The 24,262-nt window shown below is 46.5% G+C and overlaps 1 protein-coding gene across 1 annotated transcript in view; it reads right to left on the bottom strand.

The window, feature by feature from the left end:
- Positions 1-24,262, bottom strand: part of LOC122387586 — a 51,371-nt gene that overhangs the window by 19,717 nt on the left and 7,392 nt on the right. Inside the window, exons 2-5 of the mRNA XM_043377925.1 lie at positions 17,073-17,203; positions 11,406-11,570; positions 2,877-3,002; positions 337-456 (exon numbers count right to left, since the gene is read on the bottom strand). Of these exons, the coding sequence (XP_043233860.1) occupies positions 337-456; positions 2,877-3,002; positions 11,406-11,570; positions 17,073-17,203 (542 nt within the window). The remainder of the gene's footprint in view (positions 1-336; positions 457-2,876; positions 3,003-11,405; positions 11,571-17,072; positions 17,204-24,262) is intronic.

The following is a 24,262-nucleotide window of genomic DNA, read 5'->3' on the forward strand; positions in this document are numbered from 1 at the left end:
ATCTTATGTATTTAATTCGTGTTATTTAGCGCATCAGTTCCGATTATCCGGGGCCGCCACGTTGATCCCTTCTTTGTTCACAATAAATTGAACCACACAAAAATATTCCAGGAAAGCTTGAATAGCTGAATAGATGGTGTTGAAATATTGCCTTATACGAAGTAGCAACATATCGGTCACAATTGAAATGACGCTATAATAAATTGCTTCCGCCGAGTCGTTCATTTAGGCATTTATGTGTTTGTGTAATGTTCAAAGCTTATGGGAAGGAACGGCGAATCACTCGTTCCCCCGACATATAGGTATGCTGAATCGTCACCTTCCCTAGGCACCTACCTTTCCGACGGGCCGGATAGTCATCATAGGCGTCTTGCAGTACTTGAGGATGCTCACGGCCTCGTCGTGAGTGATGTCCAGGAAGCTCTGGTTGTTCACGTCCAGTATCTGATCTCCGACCTGCCGGCCACGACAACAGCAGCCGGCTGAGGCGACTCCGTATGCAAATTGGCCCGGATAGGAAAACACCCGGCCGGCCACCGAGAGCACTTTGTCATCGGTCAAAGTTGCACAAGAATTATGTCGACAGTAATTGCTCCGTGGTGACTCCGAGCCGTTGTCAAACTAGGTCGCTGGAGGGAGGCTCGGAGCCCGGTATAGGCAGATATATTTTGGTAAGCAATAACCTGGTTATTCTTATGCTCTTGACATGTTATCAAGTATCAACCAGGGAGAAATTGTATTCATTTGTGCCAGTTAATGGTCTTATGATTGACTGTTGAACTGGGCATTGTTTGTCTTGCATTTCCCTTTAATCAAGCCCTGTGTTCCAGTTGGGTAAGTCATGTTACCTACCCGCTTAAATATTCAATTAATGAATTTAAATTGTTTAATTTCCTGGTCCGACGAACTGAGAATGATCAACACAGCATTCGTTGTTAACAACCTCAGGCTTGATAAAGACGAAACATATCCCTAGACATCAGCAGAGCTCCAGAACAGTTTTTGATCCCAGATAGCTTCTTAGCGTCATTCCAAAGATATTGTGTTTATTCATGCTATCTGCATATTAAATCATAAGTGTTAGTGGAACGCTGTTTCAGTAATGCCCTTTTATCGAATGGTCGCCAGCGGCCTCCATTGGACAGTTTCATGGCGATTTAATGTGACCCGCATAACAAGGGTTCTGCTCACGGACTCGGACAAATCGATCTGTCGTAAAACAGGGCCGATTCAGCCACACTCATAATGTGGTTCATTGGGATTAAGGTCTGGAGCCCATGCTCATAAAGGGCTAAGCACGGGACGTTAGCAGTATTTATGAGAGAGAAACCGCCATCGGAGAAGCGAGGCATGCGCGTATTATTTCCCTATAAATCCCCGTAAGCGCTGTGAATTCACAGGCCGAAATTCACCGAAAATCGGGACAATAAACGTAAGCACATGGCGATTAAAGGAAATAGTTCACTTTTTAACATGGGTTTTGAACTGGAATAGCAATTCCGTAGCTTGGGCTGAGACGAGCATAAATCAGGAGCTTTTACAGCCCAACGATCACCCTAGGCAAAGATATTCTATTTCTCGTCCCGAAAAAGGTGTCTTGCGTTGAGGATGTGTGCCTTGCATATATTTCCATCCAGTATGAAAAGAGCATGGGTCCCGAAAATTCTTCAAAAACTAGAGAAATTATCTACGAGAACTCTAGAGAAATTCTCGTACTGATCAATTAGGACATTCAGGGGAACATTATCAGATCGAGCAGATCGCCCAAATGCCGGTGGCTGCGATAATTTCTCTGTTTCTGAAGAATTTTCGGGACCCATGCTCTTTTCATACTGGATCGCTTGTGCCTTACAGAAACTGAAAAGTTCTTCCTATATCAAAATATAGAAAAAAAATCTTTTGTTATAAAAAGGTTTTATTTTCTTTGCTGATTATTTTGAACATAAAAAATAATAAATCGTTAAAAAAAAAAAAATAATTTCGTGAAAGTGAACTATTTCCTTTAAGGAAATCGGACAAAAAACATGGAAAACGATGCATCCGTGAAAATTTTGCTGGCGCCATCGTGCGCCCCATAGGAGCCCAAGTTGTGAGTCGTGCGAGTCGCTTGAACGTTTCACTGGACCCACCGAGTCGTGAAATAAATGTCCGGTTACAACTATCTCTTCACGAAAACGCCTTAAGAGCAAAACAGAATGAACAACAAAACTGGGCGGAGTGGTTCTATAATGGGTATGCTCTCTTTGGCTCCGCCAGCTAGATGTGATCCAATTGTGCAATGTGCATGTTTATGTAGGCATTGCATATCGGAGTCAATTGGAATCTCAAAATAGTATGGTTTACAGTATAAAAAGTGTATGGCAAGTGTGCATTAAAAAAGTCTGCCATCATTTATGTCAAAAAAAAATGATGCAGGCTCCTCTTTTCCCACGGATAAACATATCAGTTAATGCCTCGTTCTCTGATGGCGACGCCAGGCAGGCAGGGGCCTGACTGTGAGCAGCGGCCTTCCCATTCGATCAATACGGGCCTGAGTTATGGCCAGGTCCGATGTCACTTTGTCGATATGTGCCGGAAGGCCGTATTTAGGCGACATGCAAACCGTGAGATCGGGCGCGGTTCGCTGACTGGGTGGCATGTGCATCCTTGAAAGCATTCAAGAAACGTTGCTTATTTTTGACTAGCACGTAGCCTTGCAATGTAGTCAGGAGCCTGGCATTTACCTCTCAGCCTTGCAATCATGATAGGTATAAATCCTCCATCGAAACTTACTGCGAAAATTAAATAAATTTCATTAGTTCAACATAATCGCCTTTCTCACTAATTATTCAAAACACGCGAAATTGTATGCGGTACACGCGCCCCGCGCAGCTGACCTGAATGCCGGCCTGGTCGGCGGGTGAGTTGGCGTCCACGCCGGTGACAAAGATGCCCAGGCCGTACTCGGCCCCTCCGCGGATCGTCAGACCCAGACTCTCACCCATCTCCAGAGAAAAGTCCACCTGAAGTAGAGAGCAAGTGCAATCAGTCACACAGTCCCCAATCTCCAGAGAAAAGTCCACCTGAAATAGAGAGAACGTGGCATCAGTCACACAGTCTCCAATCTCCAGAGAAAAGTCCACCTGAAATAGGGAGCAGGTGCAATCAGTCACACAGTTCTCAATCTCCAAAGAAAAGTCCACCTGAATCAGAGAGCAAGTGGCATCAGTCACACAATCTCTAGAGAAAAGTCTACCTGAAATAGAGAGAGAGCGACTGACATCAGCCAAATGGACCCTCATCTCTAGAGAAAAGTCCACCTGAAGTAGGGAGCAGGTGGCATCGCTCACACAATCTCCAGAGAAAAGTCCATCTGAAATAAAGAGGCCCACTGATATCAGTGACATACTTACCCTTCTTAAGACAAGAAATTACATAAATTACCTGAAATAAAGTGTGTGTTATCAAACATTTCGCCCCCGGTCCCACCCCTGGACAAGTGAGAAGCATAAGTGCAATCTCAAAATCTGGTATCGATCGTAATATCATCGAAAAACTGGGAAAGCATCATACTGCGCAGGCGATATAAGACAACACTAAAAACAAGTTGAAAGAACGTTATGCAAAAGCATCTTAACCCTCGCACGACCAGGCCATTTCTCATAACACGAACGACCAGGGGGGGGGGGGTTGTTACGACCCCCCCCCTGGCGTTTCGAAACGGAAGGTCGTAGAGCTTAGCGGAAAAAACCAACGGATTGCTCTCAACGAGATCTCGCGATTGGTGGTATATTTTTTGGTCCTAGGTCAACATTTGACCTACTTTTGACCGGTCAAAGGTCAAATTTTCGGAAAAATAGACTTTTTTCAACTTTCGGTGGCGATTGCGGCAAAACGGTGGGAGATATCGACAGAGGTGAAAAAACCCTGCTACTCGCCTGCGTGCGTAGGCGACAGCCATAGGAATAAACAGACAGATTCGAGCATCTCAGTTGATGCATTTAAAGTAGATAACTAGGCCGTTTCCGCTACAATCAGAGCTGTCTTCCCATAGAAGACCACTATGAACCACGGCACAAAAATTTAACAGCGTCGTCTCTTTGTAGACAGCTGGGGCTGAAAAATCCCGCCGGTGCGACAGCCGGTGCGTTGTGAAGCGCCATAGACAACGCAGGAAAAACGGCGACAGCGCGACAGCTCGTCCCCGCTCGTCGCCGGTTGAGCGGAGGCGGGGACCGACGCGGCCTTGGCCGCCGACGGAGTAGGGAGGGACCGGGCGACTGGGGACGGGGGACGTCACATCTGGGCCACAACTGGTGCGAGGTCCATGACCATCGGTCCTAGAAACTTGGTACACTGAAAACACTTTGGAAGGACGTTAAGAACGTACAGGGGTATTTAGACCCCTGTGGGGTAAAATGTTATGCCACCGTTTTTCAGAACCTCCATGGTTCTTCACGTAGACGGCTTTGCATTCTCATCAAAAGAATCCACACGATTCTTCCAAAGACTCTTATGAGGTTTAGGGTTTATAATAAGAGCGTTCTTAGCACCTAGATAAGAACCCCAAAGGGTCTGTGAAGAAGTCCCTGAGGTTTATAGGGAAACCACCCTGTGTTCTGAATATCGGTTGTAGAACCCTTTCAGTTCTATTGCAATACCGCAAAATCCCCGTTCATTCGTCTATTGAACCTCCCATGCATGGCTATCGACCTGCGCCGTCACATCTGCTGCGCAAACACAGTATTTGATACACCTTAAAATGTATTACCTTCCTCTTTACTCTGAGCAATCAGCCTGCAAGTCTCCAGTCAGGAACAACCAGCCCGCAACCAGCCCATGCGATCAGCCCGCAACCAGCCCGCATTCAGTCTGCGATCAGCCCGCAATCAGCCTGCAGGAACGCTTTCCATTCGGCCGCGTCACTTGCCTTACATATCCAAGCCAAAGAACTCCAGGAGCCAAATATGAACACATTTTTAGCTTCAGCAAGTGGATGTTTTCACAAACACTGTATGTTTGCGCTATCGCCCATGTCAGCAGCCGGGTGGCGATATCGCATTCTCCCAAATCACATACAGTTTCTCCTTCCACCACCAGCTTCAAGCCAGCGTTTTCGACGATGTCGACGTCTCCGCGCGCCAGGACGCTCTCCTCAGACTCCAGGGCCTCAATTAGAGCGGAGATGGCCTCGTCCCCTGGAATGAAGAGTCGGGCGGATGCGTTATTCAACAGACAGGAAGTAAAGAAACTTAGATTGACTTCAGAAACCATGAGCCTACTCCGAAAATAAAATAATGCACTTGACATATAAAGTGCAGCTAGATAAAATATTGCACTAATCAGCAAGAACATATGTTTATCAAAATCAGCCAAATTTATGCCTAAATCAATTGACCCCAAAATGGCAAGCTGATTCTATTCCTGGTTTATCTTCATTTGGAAGATTTGTCTAAATACCACATGCATAATTTAAGCTATGGGGCATTTATACAACATATAAATACTTACTGCATTGATTGGTCTTGCATATGAATTGTCTTCATCCAATGCATTCATCCATGCATTTGAAGAGCGTTGTGATATTGCTTATTATGGTCAATCACAAGTAATATAAATAATACACAACACTTGACAAGCAAAAAATTAACCTTATTTCAGTTCTTCAATATTTGATTACTTGCCATTCACCCAATCTTGCACCAGCCGCTCGTCACTGCACAAAGCGTGATCCAACGCGATCGAAAAATGGCGATCGCTTCCGGTGGACGCTAGAACGTGGTACCGCGGGCGTGGTCTTGATGAAAGCCATTACACTGATTAAACCACAACCCCTTCTTCTTAAACCCGATGCTAGTTCGTGCAAAACCTTCAAAGGGTTTATCTTTCGCGCGCTTGGTGTGACGTAATATCACGTGACTAGGGAGAACGAAGAAGAACCGGTGTTGGTCGAGTTGAAGCCCCCCTGGGGCCACTAAGATTGCACGCGAAGAAGCAGCACGTGTCTTCGGTCTATGTGAAACACTGTGTGTGTTCTTCATGAACCAGACGTTCTGCTTCGCCTCTAAGCCAGTTTACCCTAATACCAGGGGGGTTCGCTCCCGTGCCTTCAGCATTACGAAAAATGGGAACAGCCCGTGAGCAGCATCAGCGCTCACGCACATGTTCAAGGAAAACAACGTGTAATTAGCTGCTGACGACGGCCCTCTCCACCAATCAGCGCTCGGTAACTCGAGCGCTGATTGGCTGGTAGCAAACGCGTCATATGTGGGTCTCATTTTTTGCTATCAGTGAACGCGTTATTTAATACACAGTGGCCTATGGAGAATGGCACGCGGAATTGAAGGTCAGTGTTTTATTGCTTCGTACATGCAAATGGGGGTATTTGAGTGGCATTTGACACCATTTTCGAAATCTACAGTGAATTTCTGATCGACTCATGTATATATTTTTATGAATTTGGCAGTATTAGTGCTACATAGTCGGTGTTTTATGTTGGTGTTGTTTCTCTCGACCTTTGTCTTGGACTTGAATCATATCTTTTCTTGAAAGTGCTTGCCAATAACCAGGTCTAAACTGTATTTGTATAAAGGGAATATGTGTTGAATATGAGGGAAAAGTAGTAATGACCATTCTGCCTATCAAACTGCCAGAAGGTGTGCTTGTAAGGTGATTGAAACTGCAGTACGGGTTGCAGATGTGGGTTTTCACATTAGCATTGTTGTTTTAACCCCACTTGCTCTAATAAAATGGCAACATGGGGTTATGTACACACTATTGCACAGCCTGGTATCAAGCTGGTTGATATGTGGAGGATAATGAAAGCATAAAAGAATAGGAGCGTTGCTCTTGTGACTTATGTCAAGTCATTTTAAATCAAATGATTGTGATTGTAACTTTTACTTCAATTATTATTGCAAGTTTTCACCTTTTTAATCATCAAATTTTATGTGTACCAATTTCATTTGCCTGTGTAATGTCTGTGCGGCTTTGTGCAGTGTGCGTGTCTTGAAACAAACCAATTTATTTTGTACCTTTTTGTACTTCAACAAATGTATGTCAAAGGACAAAAATGTTATGTCTATTATCATTGACACTACTACAGCTAACCCTGCCTGTATTCCTATCTTTCAGAGGCATTCAATTCAATCTGCTTTCCAGTGCAGTACCAAGGAAGCTGCAACTGAAACTCGCACAAAGGCAATCAAGTGTCACTTCATCAGCCTACAGTAACAGCCCATCTGTAATCAAGATATGGATGAAGGGGCATAGAAGAACAACCAGTTCAAACATGAAAAGATTGTATTTTGTTTTGGATTATTTCTTAGCATAACAGAACAGTACACTTGCTGCTTTTTATGTTTGCCCTGTGTGCAGTTTTGAATAATTTTAACCATGAGATGCTTTTGTCAACTATTCTCTTAACATAAGCTTCCTTTGTCATGCATGTGTAATTTTGAGTTTACATGCATGATGTAGGCACATTTCCCTTGGCTTCATATAAGTTAAAACTACTTGCAAGCTTTGGTTATGGACATTGGTGCTATATATGATGCTTCAAATGTGTCCAGTAGTTGATGAAGGGAGAAGAGGAGTAGGACAGCTGATAGCTATTACCAAAAGTATGTGCTTGTCTGCACTTCGGGCTGTTTTACTTCCTTGAGTTAAAAAACCCTCATCTTTTTTTCTTTCCTGTGTGCCCATTGTTTCCATGGTGCTATACATAAACGTCAAGTTTGAAGTTGGTATCCAAGTGAGCAAAATGTGTATTATTTCAGTCCGTCTTGAATCATTCGTCTTGAATTATATCCCTACCTGACATCCTGTTATTTGTCCTCCAGGGCTGCGGAGTCGATGGATTTTCGGCGACTCCGACTCCGACTCCGACTCCGGCTTTCAAAAACCAGCTCCGACTCCGACTCCGACTCCGGGCAGAATTGTCGACTCCGACCGACTCCAACTCCCGGCTCCGACTCCGCAGACCTAGCAGGGCTGCGGAGTCGACAGATTTTCGGTGACTCCGACTCCGGCTCCGGCTCGGGTTTCTAAAATCGACTCCGACTCCGACTCCGGTCACAACTGTCGACTCCGACCGACTCCGACTCCGCAGCCCTGTGTCCTGCAATGTCTGTGCCTGTGTCCGCCCTTACCTCCGGCTCCAGCCTCCAACCAGCCCTGCTGAGCTCTGTCGCCGGCGCGGTGTGTCGCAACGTGCTGTTTCTCCACTCCAGCCGACAGCTGCTAGGAATCGTCCTGTGCCATGCGCCATGCGACACAGCAATTGTAAGCTGCAGGTCACATTCGGACTGATTGGCTCCGCGTATGTGCATCCGGCCGGGAGCTAGTCGATATCAGGGACGTGGGTCGGACTGTTGTGGCGGCGTGCACTGTGCTGGTTGAAGTTGTATTTCTGTTAGTGAAAAGCATTAATACATAACCGTGGCCGCAGCCCAATGTTATTGTGGATTTCAGAGGGGGTGGCCAGTCAGGAGGGCCCCATGTGGGTATGGATCCAGTGTCCAGTGGGATTGGCTAAGATTTCCGGCGATTGATAAACGCTTCTATGATAGTAAACCTATTGAGTTATGAGGGGAGGTGACGTGAGGGACCTGACCTTACTAAACTCTTGTGAAAACACGACACATACGAACGGTAAGAAACCGACAGCTCTTCTTTCTGCCAAGTGTCATCTTTCTGTGAAGGATTTCTTGGCACTGAGTGTTCAGAAATTGCGTTGTTTTTGGACTGTGCAGAGGCTCACGAGCGACAACATAGGTCAACAACCTGACCTACCTTAAATATGCGACTTGTACCATAAGATCCAGCTTGATCAAAAGATAGGACATGTCAAATTTCGTCTATTTATCTCAAAAGAATTTTGAGCTATCGTAAATACCGCCAGTGTGGCACCATATCGCCTCCGCGCGCGGTCGGAAGGTAAAAGTTCGCCGGCTCTAACTAAACAAATAGTCGTCGTATCGCAAATTCATTGACGGCGTTCGAAGCGTCGTTCAATTTACTTTCGAAACATATCCTAACATTACCATTTAACTGCCTAGCGCAATCACCAACAAGCAAAAGTTCCGCGCATCCCTCCTCATACAGTGTTAGCGGCGGCCGGCCGCCGGCCGCTGACCCACATTCGCGTCATCAGGGAATGCCGCAACTAATTTATTGTTTCCAACTTTTTTCCCGGAGCGTTCTACCTGGTTTATATAGCCTTGCCTAATACCCAAAAAACCTAAGTGTGGAATATTTTAACCCTAGAACGCCTAGGGGGGGGGGGTTGTATCAACCCCCCCCCCTGAGGTTTTTTCGAAGTGCACGCTAAACGGCTTGTCGTAGCGGGCTGAAATTTTCAATACCCTCTGGGGCAACCTTTGCGCATCTTTTGCCGAAAAAAAAATTGATCGGGTCATGTCAGGTCACGGAGTTATGACGTCATAAGAGGTACAGCCTCCGGCCGGATTTTCACAAACTGAGTGCCAACGCCCGAGGTTTCCTGCAGGTGGTACGGACATCGGTTGATGGATCGTGATGAAACTTCCCATGCATGTTGGGGCAAGTATTGGCTATCATATGGTATAAGAAATTTGACCGGGTCAGGTCAGGTCACGGAGCTATGACGTCACAAGAGGAACAGCGTCCGGTACTATTTTTGAAAAGCGCCCGAACCACTATTTTGCTAATTCTTGTCACCTCAATGGGAATATGCAGCAATATTAGCTTCTATAGGGAGCAAATGGACCTTCCAAATCCAAAAATACAATCAGATTTCAAAAATTTAAATTTTGATTTTTCGAATTTCTGCCGCCGACTGTGACCTTGCCGACTTCCGGCGCTCCCAACGCGCCATTTTTAGAGCTAGGGAAACGAAATACATACCAAACGATAGAGAATTGATCAAGGAACACGATAGTGAAGGTTTCAAGTCGATATCCAGAGGTGAATAAAACTCAAAAGCTGTCACCTACGCGATGTCTAGCTGTCGGCAATTTTTCACAAGTCATCTTGAAACAGAAGGTACCATTTTTTGCCGTTTTCTCATCACCTTTGAGGCCAAAAAAGTAAATTTGAAAATGAGGCTAGAATGTTAGAAATAAACTTATCTTTCAAATTTCAGACTCTGGGCATCACAACGCATCACCATATTTCAATACCTAGTTACACAACAAAAAATAAATCACTATCACTAAACTTACCTATAGGTCTGATCGACTTCCTATAGCTCGTCCTGGCTTCCTGATCCAGTTCAATCAGAACTCACGAAAGGATTGTCAGTTGTCACTGATTCACTTGTCCTTGCTTCAGTAGTCAAGACCAATTATCAACGCTCCTAATGGACCCACACGGGGCGAGAGGCGGCGCTCGCGGCACATACCTACCGTCTGCACGTGCCCTATTTTAGAGCTGTGTCAACACAGGAAAACTGACGGAAAGCCCGCCTCATCCTGCCTAAACCACCGGCTCAAGACGGGCTCAACTGAGTCGCATCGGCTTAGTCTTTCCGTCGGTGAAAATAGGACTTCTGTCACGGCGCTCCAGTGCTGTGTCATATCGAAATATTAGCAGGGATTCCGGTCTTTGTTGATGACGCACAGTTCAACGGAACTTCTTAATGAATATTATATCCGACATGGCAAAACTGGCTTTGAGCTTTGAGAAATCGCATTTGCATAATTTAGTTGAATGTGTAAAAAATATGCGAATGAAGAACACATCATGTTTTACCGATATTCTTCATCTATCGAAAGCGCGTACAGGCGCGATTGGAAAGGGTTCAACTCTGACATAGCAACGGCACAAAAAGTTCAGCATCATCGTCACAGTGCTGACCCCTGACCCTTCCCCTGCTATTGTGAGCCCGTGCCTGCATGTATCACAGCCCGCGGCTATTATTAGCCGCTCCGGCCCCGCCCGTGCCAGTATCTATGCTCAAACGGTGTCCTGCGGGAGCCATCAGTAGTGACCGGTGCATTGTTGGGCTCCGGCGGGCTGCGTCGACGTCCCGTCAGGGCGCTAAGAGCCGCCGTCGCCGGCCGGAGGCGCCCCGACCTGATTAGACCGTACGGGATGCGGCGTCACAATGGACAGCCGGCGTCGCTTCCGAACCATTCCGCCGCGCCCGGAAGCCGGCCGCTGGGTGAATGCGCCGCCCGGCAGCCAGCCGCCGGGTGAATGCGCCGCCCCGCATTGAAAACTACCGTCTAGTGAAGATGGAGCGACGGAGCAATGAGGAGAGATGCCGGCATGCCGGTCGATACAGGCTAAAAGCGAAGTGCAGAAAGCAAAAACTCGGGATCCGAGGGTAGTCTGAAATATAAAGCTTGCTTCAAGGTAAAAGCTACCCATTGTGGGTGAAGCTGGAGACGTCACAAACACCTAACCAGCAACTAATGAAGCAGCGGAGTCCGAGCGCGCCTTACCTTTCTGTCGTGGCCACCCTCCCGTGAGGTGTGTAGTAGGTCGGGCGGTGGAGTGACCTCGCGACCCTGCGCGTCACACCAGGTGTACGTATGGCTCACGACGTAGTTGTCGCCGTTCCCCATCGTCTTGATCAGAATGTCCACCACTGAAGAGCTGGAGAGAATCTGAGGACAGATAAGTGACGAAGAGAACGTCAAGATAAAGGAAGCATGAGACTTATGTTGACTTATGTTGATATCAACTTGTCTAGAGCGAAAATTAAACAACAATGTCTACCTTTAGATTGATGCATTTGTTACCTTACCAGCAGCCATCAAAAAACGTTTTGTAGGTATTATTACATTCAGGCATAAGTCAACACCTGCACGTACAGCCCACCGCTAAAGTAATGTAGGGTTTTACCAATCTCAACGGTTGGCTTTGACTGGCGATTGTTTAATACGGAGTGATCGAAAAGAAGATCTCAATAGCTAAAGTTGCAGCTGCAAGGGTGTCGATACATATAGGCTACATTCAAAGTTTCATTGTAGTCTGGCTAATCGTTCCTAAGCTTCAGAAGCAGAACATACCCATGACTGAAACCCCACATTACTTCTGCTGTGGACTGTACAATGCACACAATGTGCGTTCATTACTATGTGAGTAAGTTGTGCAATGGACACTCATGCCGGGCGGCGGGGGAGTTTGTGGAATGTAAGCAAATTATCAATTCAATGCAGGTATATTCAATAGTGTATGTCCACACACTTCATACAGCCCGACTCGGCCGTTGCATGTCCAATTCCATGAACAATCTATGCAGTGTGTGCTCTTTAAATATGTTCAGGACGTGCCAGGTATCGATTTCGGCAGCCCGCCCTTGTCGACTGCGGCTCGGGTTTGCGGCCGCCACTTTCCACATTGAAGCGTCGGAGCAACACCGCGCTGCTGTGCTGCAGGGTCCCAGAACACCAGCGCTCTCCTTGTATTAGTGCTCCAATACATCAGCACAAATACCTGCACTCCATAGCCTGTAATACAGAAGTACCCCGTACCGCAGAAGTCGTCTGGGGAAAGAGATTCACTGTACCTCACTGCCACAGCCACCTCAATTCTCGTGTGTTTGGACTGTACCTACAATAGTGACCCAAGTACCTACCCGATTGTAAGCTCCAGTGACCCATGGCAGTAACCACCACCCGATACCCATTTTATGGATTACATCGTGCAAGTAACCAGTACCCGGTACCTATGTACTCTATGCATGCACATAACCGTCCCAATGGGCCCAGTGACCCAGACCCCAGTAACCCAGACCCCGGTACCCAGGGCCCGGGACCACTCTGAATATCACCGCCGCACCTCTCCTTTGTCGTCCAATCCCCAGCGACCGGCCGTGTCTATATGCCCTGCCCCAGTCAATGGCAGAGCAAATATCCGTGTTATTCCATCAGAGAACGGGACACGACAGCGATCGACAAGAGTGCACTGAACCCGCGGCAGACTTCGGCTCTCTTTGTGACTGGGACAGCCATTTCAGGAGTAGCGACCGAGAAAACTAATAAACTGCCATCGTTTTCGGACGGCGAATAGTCGGCATCGGTCAACTGAAGAGTCCATTAAATAAAACCACGGTGTAATTATTTGATTGATATATTATCCAAAAAGCCATTCGTGAGATTGGTGGTCCTGGCTGGGCGCTGTGGCCATCTTAGCTGGAAATCGGCCTTTGAGGCGAACGACCACAATCTATAGCGTTACTTTCGGTCGTTGGGGCTCATGGCGGGTCGTTAGAGAACGGCCGGATCATCCAGCCGTGGCAGCCGGTCACAACAGTTCCTCGCATTGCTAACGAAAAAAGAAAAAAAGATATCGCAAAGCCTTCTTTTTCAAAAGCCTGCTCGTTTTCTTTGACATGCTTCTTTTCCTTTTTTAATTTGCACATACCTTCTATGCTACAGATGAGCAAAATGTGGAATTCAGAGAGCACAAGCCAAACGCTAGTAAATCATTCGCGTAAGTGCATGACAATCCGCTACCGTTCGGTTTCGCTCTCATGCATCTACACCATTTGGCTGGTGTGTGCATGTGATGGCCTGCCGACATGCTGTAACTCAGCTGAGCTTTCCATACACATGGGGCTGAAAAACACCTGTCGGCCCGATCGACCGTCCGCGCTGGGGCCGGCCCGCTGGACCACGGGTCGCGGACACGCCCATTCGTGATCGACTCTAATGGCGGTCCGTGATTCCCGACCGCTTCAACAACGACCGCCGGGCAGCCACATCTACTAATCGACATCGACATGGCCGGGTCAGGGTTCAGCCCTCCCCTCCCCCGTCACCGGTCTGCCCTACTCCGCCCCGAGTCCCGTGAACCTGCCCGACCATCGCCGTACGACCTACCCGGTCACCAATGAACGGATATATTCGGTGCTCCGTCCTAAATAATTATCTAAATGGCGTAAAGGGATTTTCTCTCGTGGCAGCGTTCTGCACGGCCTACACGGAAAATTAGCCGAGATAATTGGCCATAATGGGGAAGATCCTGGCTAATTCGCGGAACATATCTACTGTTTCTGTGCTCCCTAGACTCGCTGGAAATCCAGCTGTAAGCCAATAATGAAACATTTATATGAATTTATGTAAGAGAAGCTAGGACAGACATTGAAAATATTATAGGGAAATCTATAACAACCGGTTTTCCTGGGTCTTATTGGCGACGGAAAATAGTGCCAAATTGTACTACGGCCGGCTCATAAAATATCTACTGCTTTGATAGTCAACATCGCATCTATTAAGCCTTTTGCTCTAAGTTTCTTCATTCAGCCTATTTCAAGACTAATTAGTTTCAATCTAATCTGAATGACCTTTCAAAGCAATTAACCCAAGATTTAGTCTAATTCCAGCAATTAATGGACACGCTTTCCTGCATAGTACCAGAACTGGCCTGTTCTATACTTTGTATTATTTTATCTGGGAACCATTTATGTCCTTTTGGGGGGGGGAGGGCGCTAAGGACCCCCTCTGATGCTCAGTTAACATCTCTGCGCCGTCCAGTCGATTCTCTCCCGCGCCCGGCGCCCCTCGTTAGTGGAGGACCCTCGCAGAGACACCGGATCCCGTCGCGGCGAGTGCCGGCGCGCACCATAACAATGACGAACATTAGTGGGGCGGGCCGACTACGAAAATGGCGCACCACGCAGCGTACCAGTCTATCAGCGAGATACGGCGTCCGCTCGCGCACACACAAAAAGTGCCGAGATGAGTATTGTAATGAATGGCTGGTGGCTGGTGGGCGGTTCAATACGCCACGTTCACGGCCATGTGACGTGATACTCAACAGTCAACACGTCTAGCGCTCTCAGTTGGAAGTTGGAAGTCTTCCTTTGCAGAAACAGCCGAGTTTTCCTTGAGCCTCGGCCGCACGAGGCAGTATTTGGCCATCTAGTGGCGGAGTCCCGACAAACGTGTATTTGAGTCCCTGCCGCTAGATGGCAGCAGACGTAGGCGCCTGGATGCATACTGTACCGCAATGCTCAAGCCGACAACCAACGGGTGGGACTAAATGCTTACTTCGAAATCTAAGCTACGTTGCGGCATTGGCGGTTATGTGCGGCGTGTATGCCGCATGATTAGTAAGCGGCGACCACTAAATTAAAGACTCAAACGCTCCGACCGGTTCTCAATGAATAACACTGCATACCAAAAATGCCAACCGCTCTCGTCATAAGATATTCAGCTTTAAATAACTAGGTTATCTACATCATCATTTTGAACCAAATTAATACTTTCAACTTAACTCACTCATTCCTTCCTTTGTTGTCTCCAAACAGTCTTTCGATTGTCTGAAAATCGTATGCTAAATCCCGTACCTGTATGCGACTGGTGCATATAAAGGCCGATAAAAGAATTTGAATAGGCTCTGGCATGCGATTTCCTGGCTACCCAAAAAAGTCTGTTTCAGTCTTGCTATCAAAACATGACCTCGCCCGCACAGGGGGGGGGGGGGGGTGATGCAATCCCCCTAAGGTTTTTCGCGAATAACTCGCTTAAAAAGCGGCTGATCGCGACGAAACTTTCAGTACCCTCGCATTGATCAATTTAACACCCATCCTGAAAATTTCATGACCCTGACCCAAATGACCTTTGACCTGTGACCTACTTTTCGAGACCATGTTTGGCCGGAACCGCGATTCAGCGTATGTCGGCTCGCATTAGCAGCGCGTTTGCAGTCTTTTCGTGGTTTCAAGCGTTCAAACATGTGATATGATGTTGCCCCCATGCATTAGGGTGGGTGTCAAGGTCACCTGAAGGTCAGGTCAGGTCATTGACCTTTGGTGACCTCGGTTCACTTTTTCGAGTTTGACATGTTTCTAGGTCAGTTTTTTTCGAGCTGAATTCGAATTAAGCAACCATGAACGTTTACAAAGTAGTTTTGGTGCCTTCGTAACATGTTACGAGGCTGTCAGAGGCGGTTGACGCCTACTACAAATACCTGGCAGGACCTCTACTGGTTGACCTGACCTGACCTAACCCGACCTGGCCTAAATGAATGAAGACATCATCTGTGATCAAAACTAGCATGATATTCGTGATCAGCACCCCGAAAAACCCCATAGCAGCCACACTACGACGTTCTAACAGGTCCCAATTTTCCCGCCTTTTGGGTCATTGACCTGACCTGGAAGGTCAACCGATGACCTAGGACCTTAAAATTGGGTATCATCGGCTTTCTCTCGTCACGGGCAACACGCTCGTTTTTTCCGCGAAGCTCTAGCTTGATCAGGAGCGAAACGGCAAGGGGTTATACCTTATACGTTCGCGGCTGAGTATTAATTTGGTTCAAAACAATGATGTAGATAAGTTAGTTATTTAAATCTAAATATCCTATGACGAGAGCGATGGACATTTTTGGTATGCAGTGTTATCCATTGAAAACAGGTCAAAGCTATTGAGTTTTTAATTTAGTGGTCGCCGCTTACTAATCATGCGGCATACACGCCGCACATAACCGCCAATGCCGCAACGCAGCTTAGATTTCGAAGTAAGCATTTAGTCTCACCCCAACCAACGCACCCCGCGCGCCAGCCACGAAATGAAGAATCCCTACATAAGTTAATCGTCTTATTTGATTAGGATATCAAACTAACGTCTGAATTTAGCACACCAAATGATTTCGGTGCGTTCCAGCAGAGCTACACAAGGGCTCCCGAAGCTTGCTAGGGTTAAGCCTTACAAAGAATCCATTTCCAGGACCATGAGGCTAGTGGAACAGCCCACCGTGATGTTCGACCCCGACATTCTTGGAACAGTTGGGGTTAACTGCCGCACAAGTTTGTTTTATTTCAGCCTTAGCATAAATGCAGATTGGATGCAAACGATTCTGATTGAATTTGCTCGTAGCAATAACAGATCTGGATTCGGCCTGACAGCCGGTGTCGGATAACCTTGGGGAGGCATTTAGTGGATTGGCGAGGCCAAATGACATCAGAGCCCATCCGCTTCGTGGGATCGTTCGCCGGAATGGTTTTCGACGAATCACTTCGACGGTCGGCGGCAGCCAACCATCTCCTCTTTGGTTTACAACGATAAGAATACATCAAACTTTCAAAGGATCGATGAAACCCTTCTTTCCCGTTGCGATTGATAACAAGAAATGCATGAACGACGGACGCGTTTCCCTACCTGTTGCACTTGTTGCAGCGGAAATCGACGAACATCGTAGCCGTTGACGATGATCAGCTCATCGCCGACCCGGAGGCCGGCCGACCGGGCGAGACCCTCTGGTTCCGTGCGACTGACGAATACACCGAGTCCTGGGGAGAACAGACGGGTAACGTGAACGGCAGGCCAGACAGCAGATCTGCGAGATAAATGGATCATATGATCAGGTCTTGGAGTTCAGAATAGACCATACTAGATGGTTTCCAGTTTATGTCATGGTTGCTGCGGTGATTGAAAAGCGATTGGTGTCTTCGAGATTCCAGAAGTGCTTTGTCGTCAACCAACACGACAGCAGTTTGAACAATGGGACACTGAAATATTTTGAAAGTTTAGCTAATGCCGCAATCCTGCGGACTTTATTTAGGAAATGAGTACCTTATCGTTTTACAATATTTTGAAATTCTTGGGAACGCCGTGCACCACTTCTACAGTTAGCTTTGTTGTTAGTTTTCATAAAGCTTTCCACGTTGATAACTTGAAAACCAGGACAGTGATTTGGCTTCGTTAATCAGCTTATAAACAACCAAAGTAACATAAAAAGTTGAACCACAGGGAGTGCCCGAAGTAGACTGCGACTTCGAATCAGAGAACAAATTTGCACTTGCAGTTGCACTCGTTTTCACTGGCCCACCAGTACACCATGGGTCGTTCGACCCGGTGCACCGCATAAAGCAAACTAATCAGCGCGGCTCGGGGGGGCAGAACTTTGCCGACCTGCCATCTGGTCGGGTCAGCCGCGACGAACCGCTCACGTCCGTCCCAATCAACACGTCGCGACCGTCGGAACGGTCTCCTTTCGTCGGACGAACGAGCGGCGTGGCTCGTCGAGCGGCGCGCAATCAGAGGCCGGCCGCGTCGCCGGCGGTGCCGGGACCCCGGCGGCCACAGAGCGGTCGTAAGCGGCCGACGGGCGGCCACCCGCCCGGGCCTTTCGTGTAACAAGCATTGATCGCTCGCTCAAAGAAGCCGCCAGACCGGGCTGGGCAGCTGACCGACCAAATGGCCGAACATTGGTGGATCGAATACAAGTTCGGAGATGCTGGAAAGAGTTGAATCAGTTTCTGTAGAAAAAGGTGTGATTACTAGGGTAAAGTGCCTAATTAGCGACCCCCTTAATTTGAACCGTCATTGCTCACGCTCTGTGGGTGCCACTGTATTACTGGCTTGATTTTCGGAGAGACCGTTCATTTTTCTATTAAAATATAGTCATTTTCTGCCCCAATATTCACTAACTTATTTGTAGTGAGCATTTTGGCAAACCATTGCAAAAACGCTAATAGGGAACTCTTCCCGATTAGCGACCGGGGAGGGTCGCTAATAAGTCTATGGGTTTCCCCATATTAAAAATGGCAAAAAATGCAACGCCTGAAAAGATGGAATATGATCTCAAAAGGGTAACCTATACGCAAAGCATTCAATCACTCGAACAGGAACGTTTATCCAACACATTTACGGAAGTAAAAACTGATCACGTGGTGCACCGAAAGGCGAAAAGAAGGCGGAAGCCCAAATTTTGCGGGCTATCTCGTATGATATTCGAGGTCCGCGCTGAATTCGGCACCCCTGCAGTCGGTGACGACATTTGTCATCCCCTACCACACATTGCAAACTTCGGCAACACCTCATTTTCATTTCTCTCTTTTCCCCTTTCTTTCCCTTCTTGAGCTATTTGCGACCATGTCAGGCGCAAATAGGAAATATGAGTTGCGACACATTTTTAACCGCCATGCTGTGCACAGTTGAGCGATTCGCTATGGGAAAACGGCATTCAATTGAAGAAGGAACGTCGATTCCGAATAAAAAAGGTGCATCATCCTAATGTGCATCGCTTTTCATCAGAGAGGGCCCAAACACACACGTTTTGGATAAGAAACTCGTCATTTTTATTTAAAGGGACTATCCCACCTTTAACATGGGATTTGAGTTGAGATAGCCAAGTTTGCGGCGAGGTTCAGAAACCACTATCTATCTAGGTTGCAACCCCCGCGGCCTCTTGGTGTTGAAGAAATTCGTTCCCTTCATTTGAAAATGGGCCTTGTACAAGGCCCTATCTTCAACATAGAGTGACCGTTAGTGTGACGTCACCTCGCTTAGTCATTCTGATTTAAATGGGTTTGTTCGTTGAAAAATCGCTTAAAACTTGGTCTGAACTTTGTTGTGGTGCCTACAGAGTAAAAAGAATCAGCTTTATGACAGTAATGTGGCCTGGGGAAGGAGGTAATTTTGGGCTGTGACGTCACATATTTGAAAGTTTGTGTTTGGAATATGGGAAGCCTAAGATGTTTAATGAAAAATACATGCCAGAACCGTGTTCCTGGTCATCCAATCTATAAAGTCGGGCACAATTTAACTGGTTTTAACAACATTTTAGAAGGTGGGATAGTCCCTTTAAACTCACCTGAAACGTCCCACCAGAAACATCGACGACCGGAAAATAATTTAATTTGATAACCAAAGTATGGCTGACCTTTTGACGATATTTTTACCCCGTTTTCTCCTGCCAGTTTTTCTGTAGGGAGGTAGGTTGCAAATCGGAAAGGGTCACTAATTAGGCACCTTACCCTAATTGATGACTTTTGCTATGAATTATTTTGCCATCAAGACAGGCCTTCCGTACTGATTGACCAGTGCGAATCACTCGAAGTACAGATTACAGACCACTACAGAAAAATGTGACGCACTGTAACGAAACGCATTGGTCTGTTGTGGTTTGTAGGTATATGATGTAAGTTGTAGGATCGAAAACCTTTTACCTAAATGGAGAGTCAACTTGCAATATAGAACTTGTGTAAGCACTTAATACTAATATTTCTCTGTCGAAACCCGACAGCGTTACGGCCCCAGACGAAGAATTGTAACGGCCCCAGACGGAGAATCGTCAGCCGATGAGTGAGGCCCGGCGGGCGCATTTCTCTGCTCTCTGGCGCCCATCTCTCCCGATATAATTGATAGGGTGCCGAACGTCCGATGGCGCTGTCATATATTACTGCTTACGATGGCCTGTGTGTAGCCATGCTGATCAATGATCATAATGATCGGAGCAAATGGACGGTATCTGTTGTGTACACGCTACGTATGTTGATTTATACAGACCAACATTATGACAGATGTTGATTTATGCAAATATCTTCTCGTGTATGTAGAACATACCTAGATGGCATTTGGTAAGTATGTGGTATTATGGTAGGTATAGTTTGGTGGCTGTTTAGAGAAGGCATTGGTCTGACACACAATTGGTCACTGTATCGTAGACCTCTCGTCTCTCAACCAGGGTTGTATACGACTCAATCAATAGCAATCAATTCAATCACGACAAATTTGGGAAACCAATCAAATCAATCAAGTCAGAGCAGTTTTCGGGAATTGATTCAATCGACTCAAACGCGACAATGAAAGGAATCAATCAACTCAATCAAACGACTCAAACCAAGACATACATTAGGTTTTTTGCCCCACCAACTTGGAAAAGTGTCCATAGCAGTCTGGTGTACCTACCAACCTACATACCTACAGAAGAAACATAAAAATATTGTCATTTAAAATTATAATTTGCCCTACCATTCAAAGTTTCTATGTAATAAGGAAGGATAGCTAGCGATGGACAGGTGGATCATGATATCGAGGTTCAATGGGTAGAATTGGAGCAGAATTTTCATTTAATGGGTGCAAAATAACCCAGTAGTTGACTCGCCCCTGAACCCAAATCACCACCTTTCACCTAAAAGTTGTCAATTTAATTTTGGCCATATTCCAACTCCATTTACACTAAATATCAGATATTGCAGCTGAAAGTTTGAGTTGGCTGCTCGGATTTTGGCAGTGTTCGTGATTTGGCCATTTACCCTACACCATGTCTATTTTAATGGATAATATGCATCAATAACATATTAACCATAGGGAAATAGAAATAAACTAGGGTGACCCGCGTGCTCCGCAACGCGAAAAGGGATATTTTCGATCGGCGGGTGTTCGGTTGTTCTTGTGTCGGTTGGGTTATCTATCCATTTCGGTCGATTGCTTTTTGACGGCTAAACGTTTTGGTTTGTGGAAAAAATATCCACCGCATCGAGGTGCCCGTGTCTGATAAGCATGCTTTCCACTTCAGAATCTGTCAAATGTGCTTTATAATTGAGGTGCGTAGTTTTAAGACAAATGAAAGGCGTAGATAATTTTCGCTAAAAATCGTTTTGCAGAGGTTTAAAACATTTATATTTTTAAGAATACTGTTGCTTGTCATGCAAACGTGATGATTGGATCTTGGAGAGAATTGAATGCTCTTTCTAATGATAGCATTTTCAATTATCAAGCGTATCAGGTTAAGCAGCAAATCCCGTGTATCTTTTTAGTGGCACATTATGGACAAATACCATTTTAATTCAGCGATTTTTCCACATTGTTTTTGATCAATTAGCTGTCCACAATTTTTCCATGAGAGGCGGTACATTTCTCTTGGCAATTGACGTTGTTTCAACTCTCTCAGTCTGATGGTCACGGGAAAATAAAATAAAATCCAAAATCCGTTTGAAATGGCACTTTTTGAAATGAAATTGCCCTCACACTTGCACGTGGCGCGTGCCACCCCTGCACCGCACACTATTCGATTGCCCGTTCGATTCTCTACACGATGCTGTTTTCCCCGTGCCGATCGGGCGCACGGCTACCGAGATATTGCACGGGGAACGGACCCGTGTCGGGCAAATTTAGCCATTTTCGCCCGTTTTTGCCAGCCGATTTATACATGTAAAGTCTATGACGCGAATTTGCACTTTTTGGGCACGCGCTCGCTATCGATCCGATCGAGCCGAGACCGCTCAAAGGCACGTTGTCCATCCTTGTTCTATAACTTGCGCAAATTTCAGCGCGGTAGGTGCAACGGTGTGACCTGTAACCCGCGCTACGTAGCACCATGTCGCGACCTTCGTAATAGACAGAAACTACGCCTTCCTCAAATAGTAATATAGATAGATATATTACCTGCATGTGACGGTTTCGGTTAGACAGAGACTGACGGGCAGCCTGAAAAATCTTTCCACACATTTGCATTTCAATTTGAGACGTGGGATGGGGCTAAGCTTTTATAAATCCTTATTCTACGTCTTTTGATTTTTTGGTAAGATGACGTCATTGATAATCATGTAGTATGGTAGATCATCATAAAATAAATCGGTTGTACAACACCAATTTCGTTTTAATTATTATTTCATTTGAAATAAAACCACTTAATAATATTCGCTAAAATATTTTAAGGAAAATGAAATATATTAAATATATTATGCTTAGGCTCTCAGGAGAAAAGGATCATCAAACGTTCTGCTGCAAATTAAACAATGCAGCAAATTTAGCGAGACGAAAACGGCGCTTTTGTTTCAGTTATTTTTGTAGGGGTTTCAGATATTTATAGAGTTCAGTGGGTTGTTTCTGAGGAGATGTGGAGATGTGAATTATTAATTAATCACACTTTATTAGTATATAGGGCCTTGCACTTTATCATCTGGATTAAAAAAAAAAACGTTTCCTGCTGAGTGCAGAAAGGTAGGTAGGTGCATCGCCAGGTTCTATCACCAGGATTGGAGCAGTTATTGCAGTTGAAAGTCAAAGTTGGCTGTTCATGTTTAGGCCCTGTTCTTTATTTGGCCATCTACCCCATATTGCAGTTGTGATGACAAGCAGTTTTCAGTGTAGTTTTGTGATCTTTGATGTCATCAATTGGTGTCATTATTTTTCGTCAACTAAAACTTATTTGAACTTTCCATTCAATCGACTCAATCATACGAGTCACTCTAATTTTCGGGAATCAAATCAGTCAACCAGTCGCTAAAGTCAAACGAGTCAGTCAACCAGTCATCTCGAAAAGTCAATCGACTCAATCCAATCAACTCAAAATACGCGTTGAATCAAATCAATCAATTCAATCGACTTGATTGGTATACAACCCTGCTCTCAACAATTGGCAACACGCGCTGCCGCGCAGCGTATGATGCGCTTTGTGGTAAGGCCGGCTTTACAAGCGATTTAGTTAGAAACTAATCAATGTCTTGATTGCCCTTGAGTAACTTTCACAAAAGTTAGGTCACCCAGTTACTGAAAATGGGACAAACATGATTACTGCCTCAACAATCCGGAATTGCTAGTGATTTGGCGAAGGCTCGCCGCGCTGCAAACTTGCTGTGCTAATGAACGCTAACGTGTGTTCATTTGTTAGGCAATCTCACGTTGACTTAGCCAGAACCTAGAAAGACACATCGCACTGTTATTTAGTAAGAGATATGCAAATAAAACAGGTGCAAAAAACGGTTCGGCAATTGCTCAAAGTACTAAAAGTAATGTATTTGTAATGCTCCTGGATATCTTCACTGAATTAATGCGGGGGAACGTAGGCGCGGGCCGTGGTGACTACCACATATAACGCAATGTCTGCCGGCGGTACGGCGGTGTTTTCCTAGTGTTCTCCAAACATCGCTGTGTAGCGTGACGATGGATAATGGAATTATCTCTCGAGGACCCGCCCCGGTCAATGTTCTGCCTCGCTAAACCCCAACAGAGCCACGGTCAGCCTCCATCTGAGAGAGAATACACAATATGATGCGCTGGTGACGGCCGCTGACAGGCGGCTGTTGGATGTCACCGAGGCTCCGGTGAAGATTCGCTCAGCATGCTACCCACCCGGCAGTCCTGAACAGCACGCTACAACTTGCTGGCGACCGCGACGGTCTGCCGCTCAAACAAAGCCCGACCCGGATCAAACAAGTCACTCGTGTCCAATGGACCGTGCGGCCCCCGGAGGAGTCATTTCATCAGTTGCCGCTCGTCTCGAACTTGTTGCTGCCGGTTTATGCGAGCGCAGTTCAGGAAAACCGGCCGGTCTTCGCACCCCCCCCCCCCCCTCCTCGGAGACTGTAGTCCATCCCCTCACTGTCGGAGACAGTCGACCCCCTCCTCCACCGGGGAGGGGGGTCACGTGAGACACGATGACGTCACGGGTGTCGGGCCGGCTCGAGCGTGTCGGGTGTCATCTGTCACGGGTGTCAGGCGTCGGCGGCAGCGCTGTTTGTCGCCAGACAGCGTCGCGGCCGTCGTAAAGACGCGCCGAAAGGCAACAAGCCGACAGAAATGACTAGACATACAGGGTGTCCCAGAATTACCCGGACATT

Source organism: Amphibalanus amphitrite, unplaced genomic scaffold (assembly GCF_019059575.1).
Source record: "Amphibalanus amphitrite isolate SeventyFive unplaced genomic scaffold, NRLGWU_Aamphi_draft 000290F_arrow, whole genome shotgun sequence".
In the NCBI taxonomy this organism is placed as follows: Eukaryota; Metazoa; Arthropoda; class Thecostraca; order Balanomorpha; family Balanidae; genus Amphibalanus; species Amphibalanus amphitrite.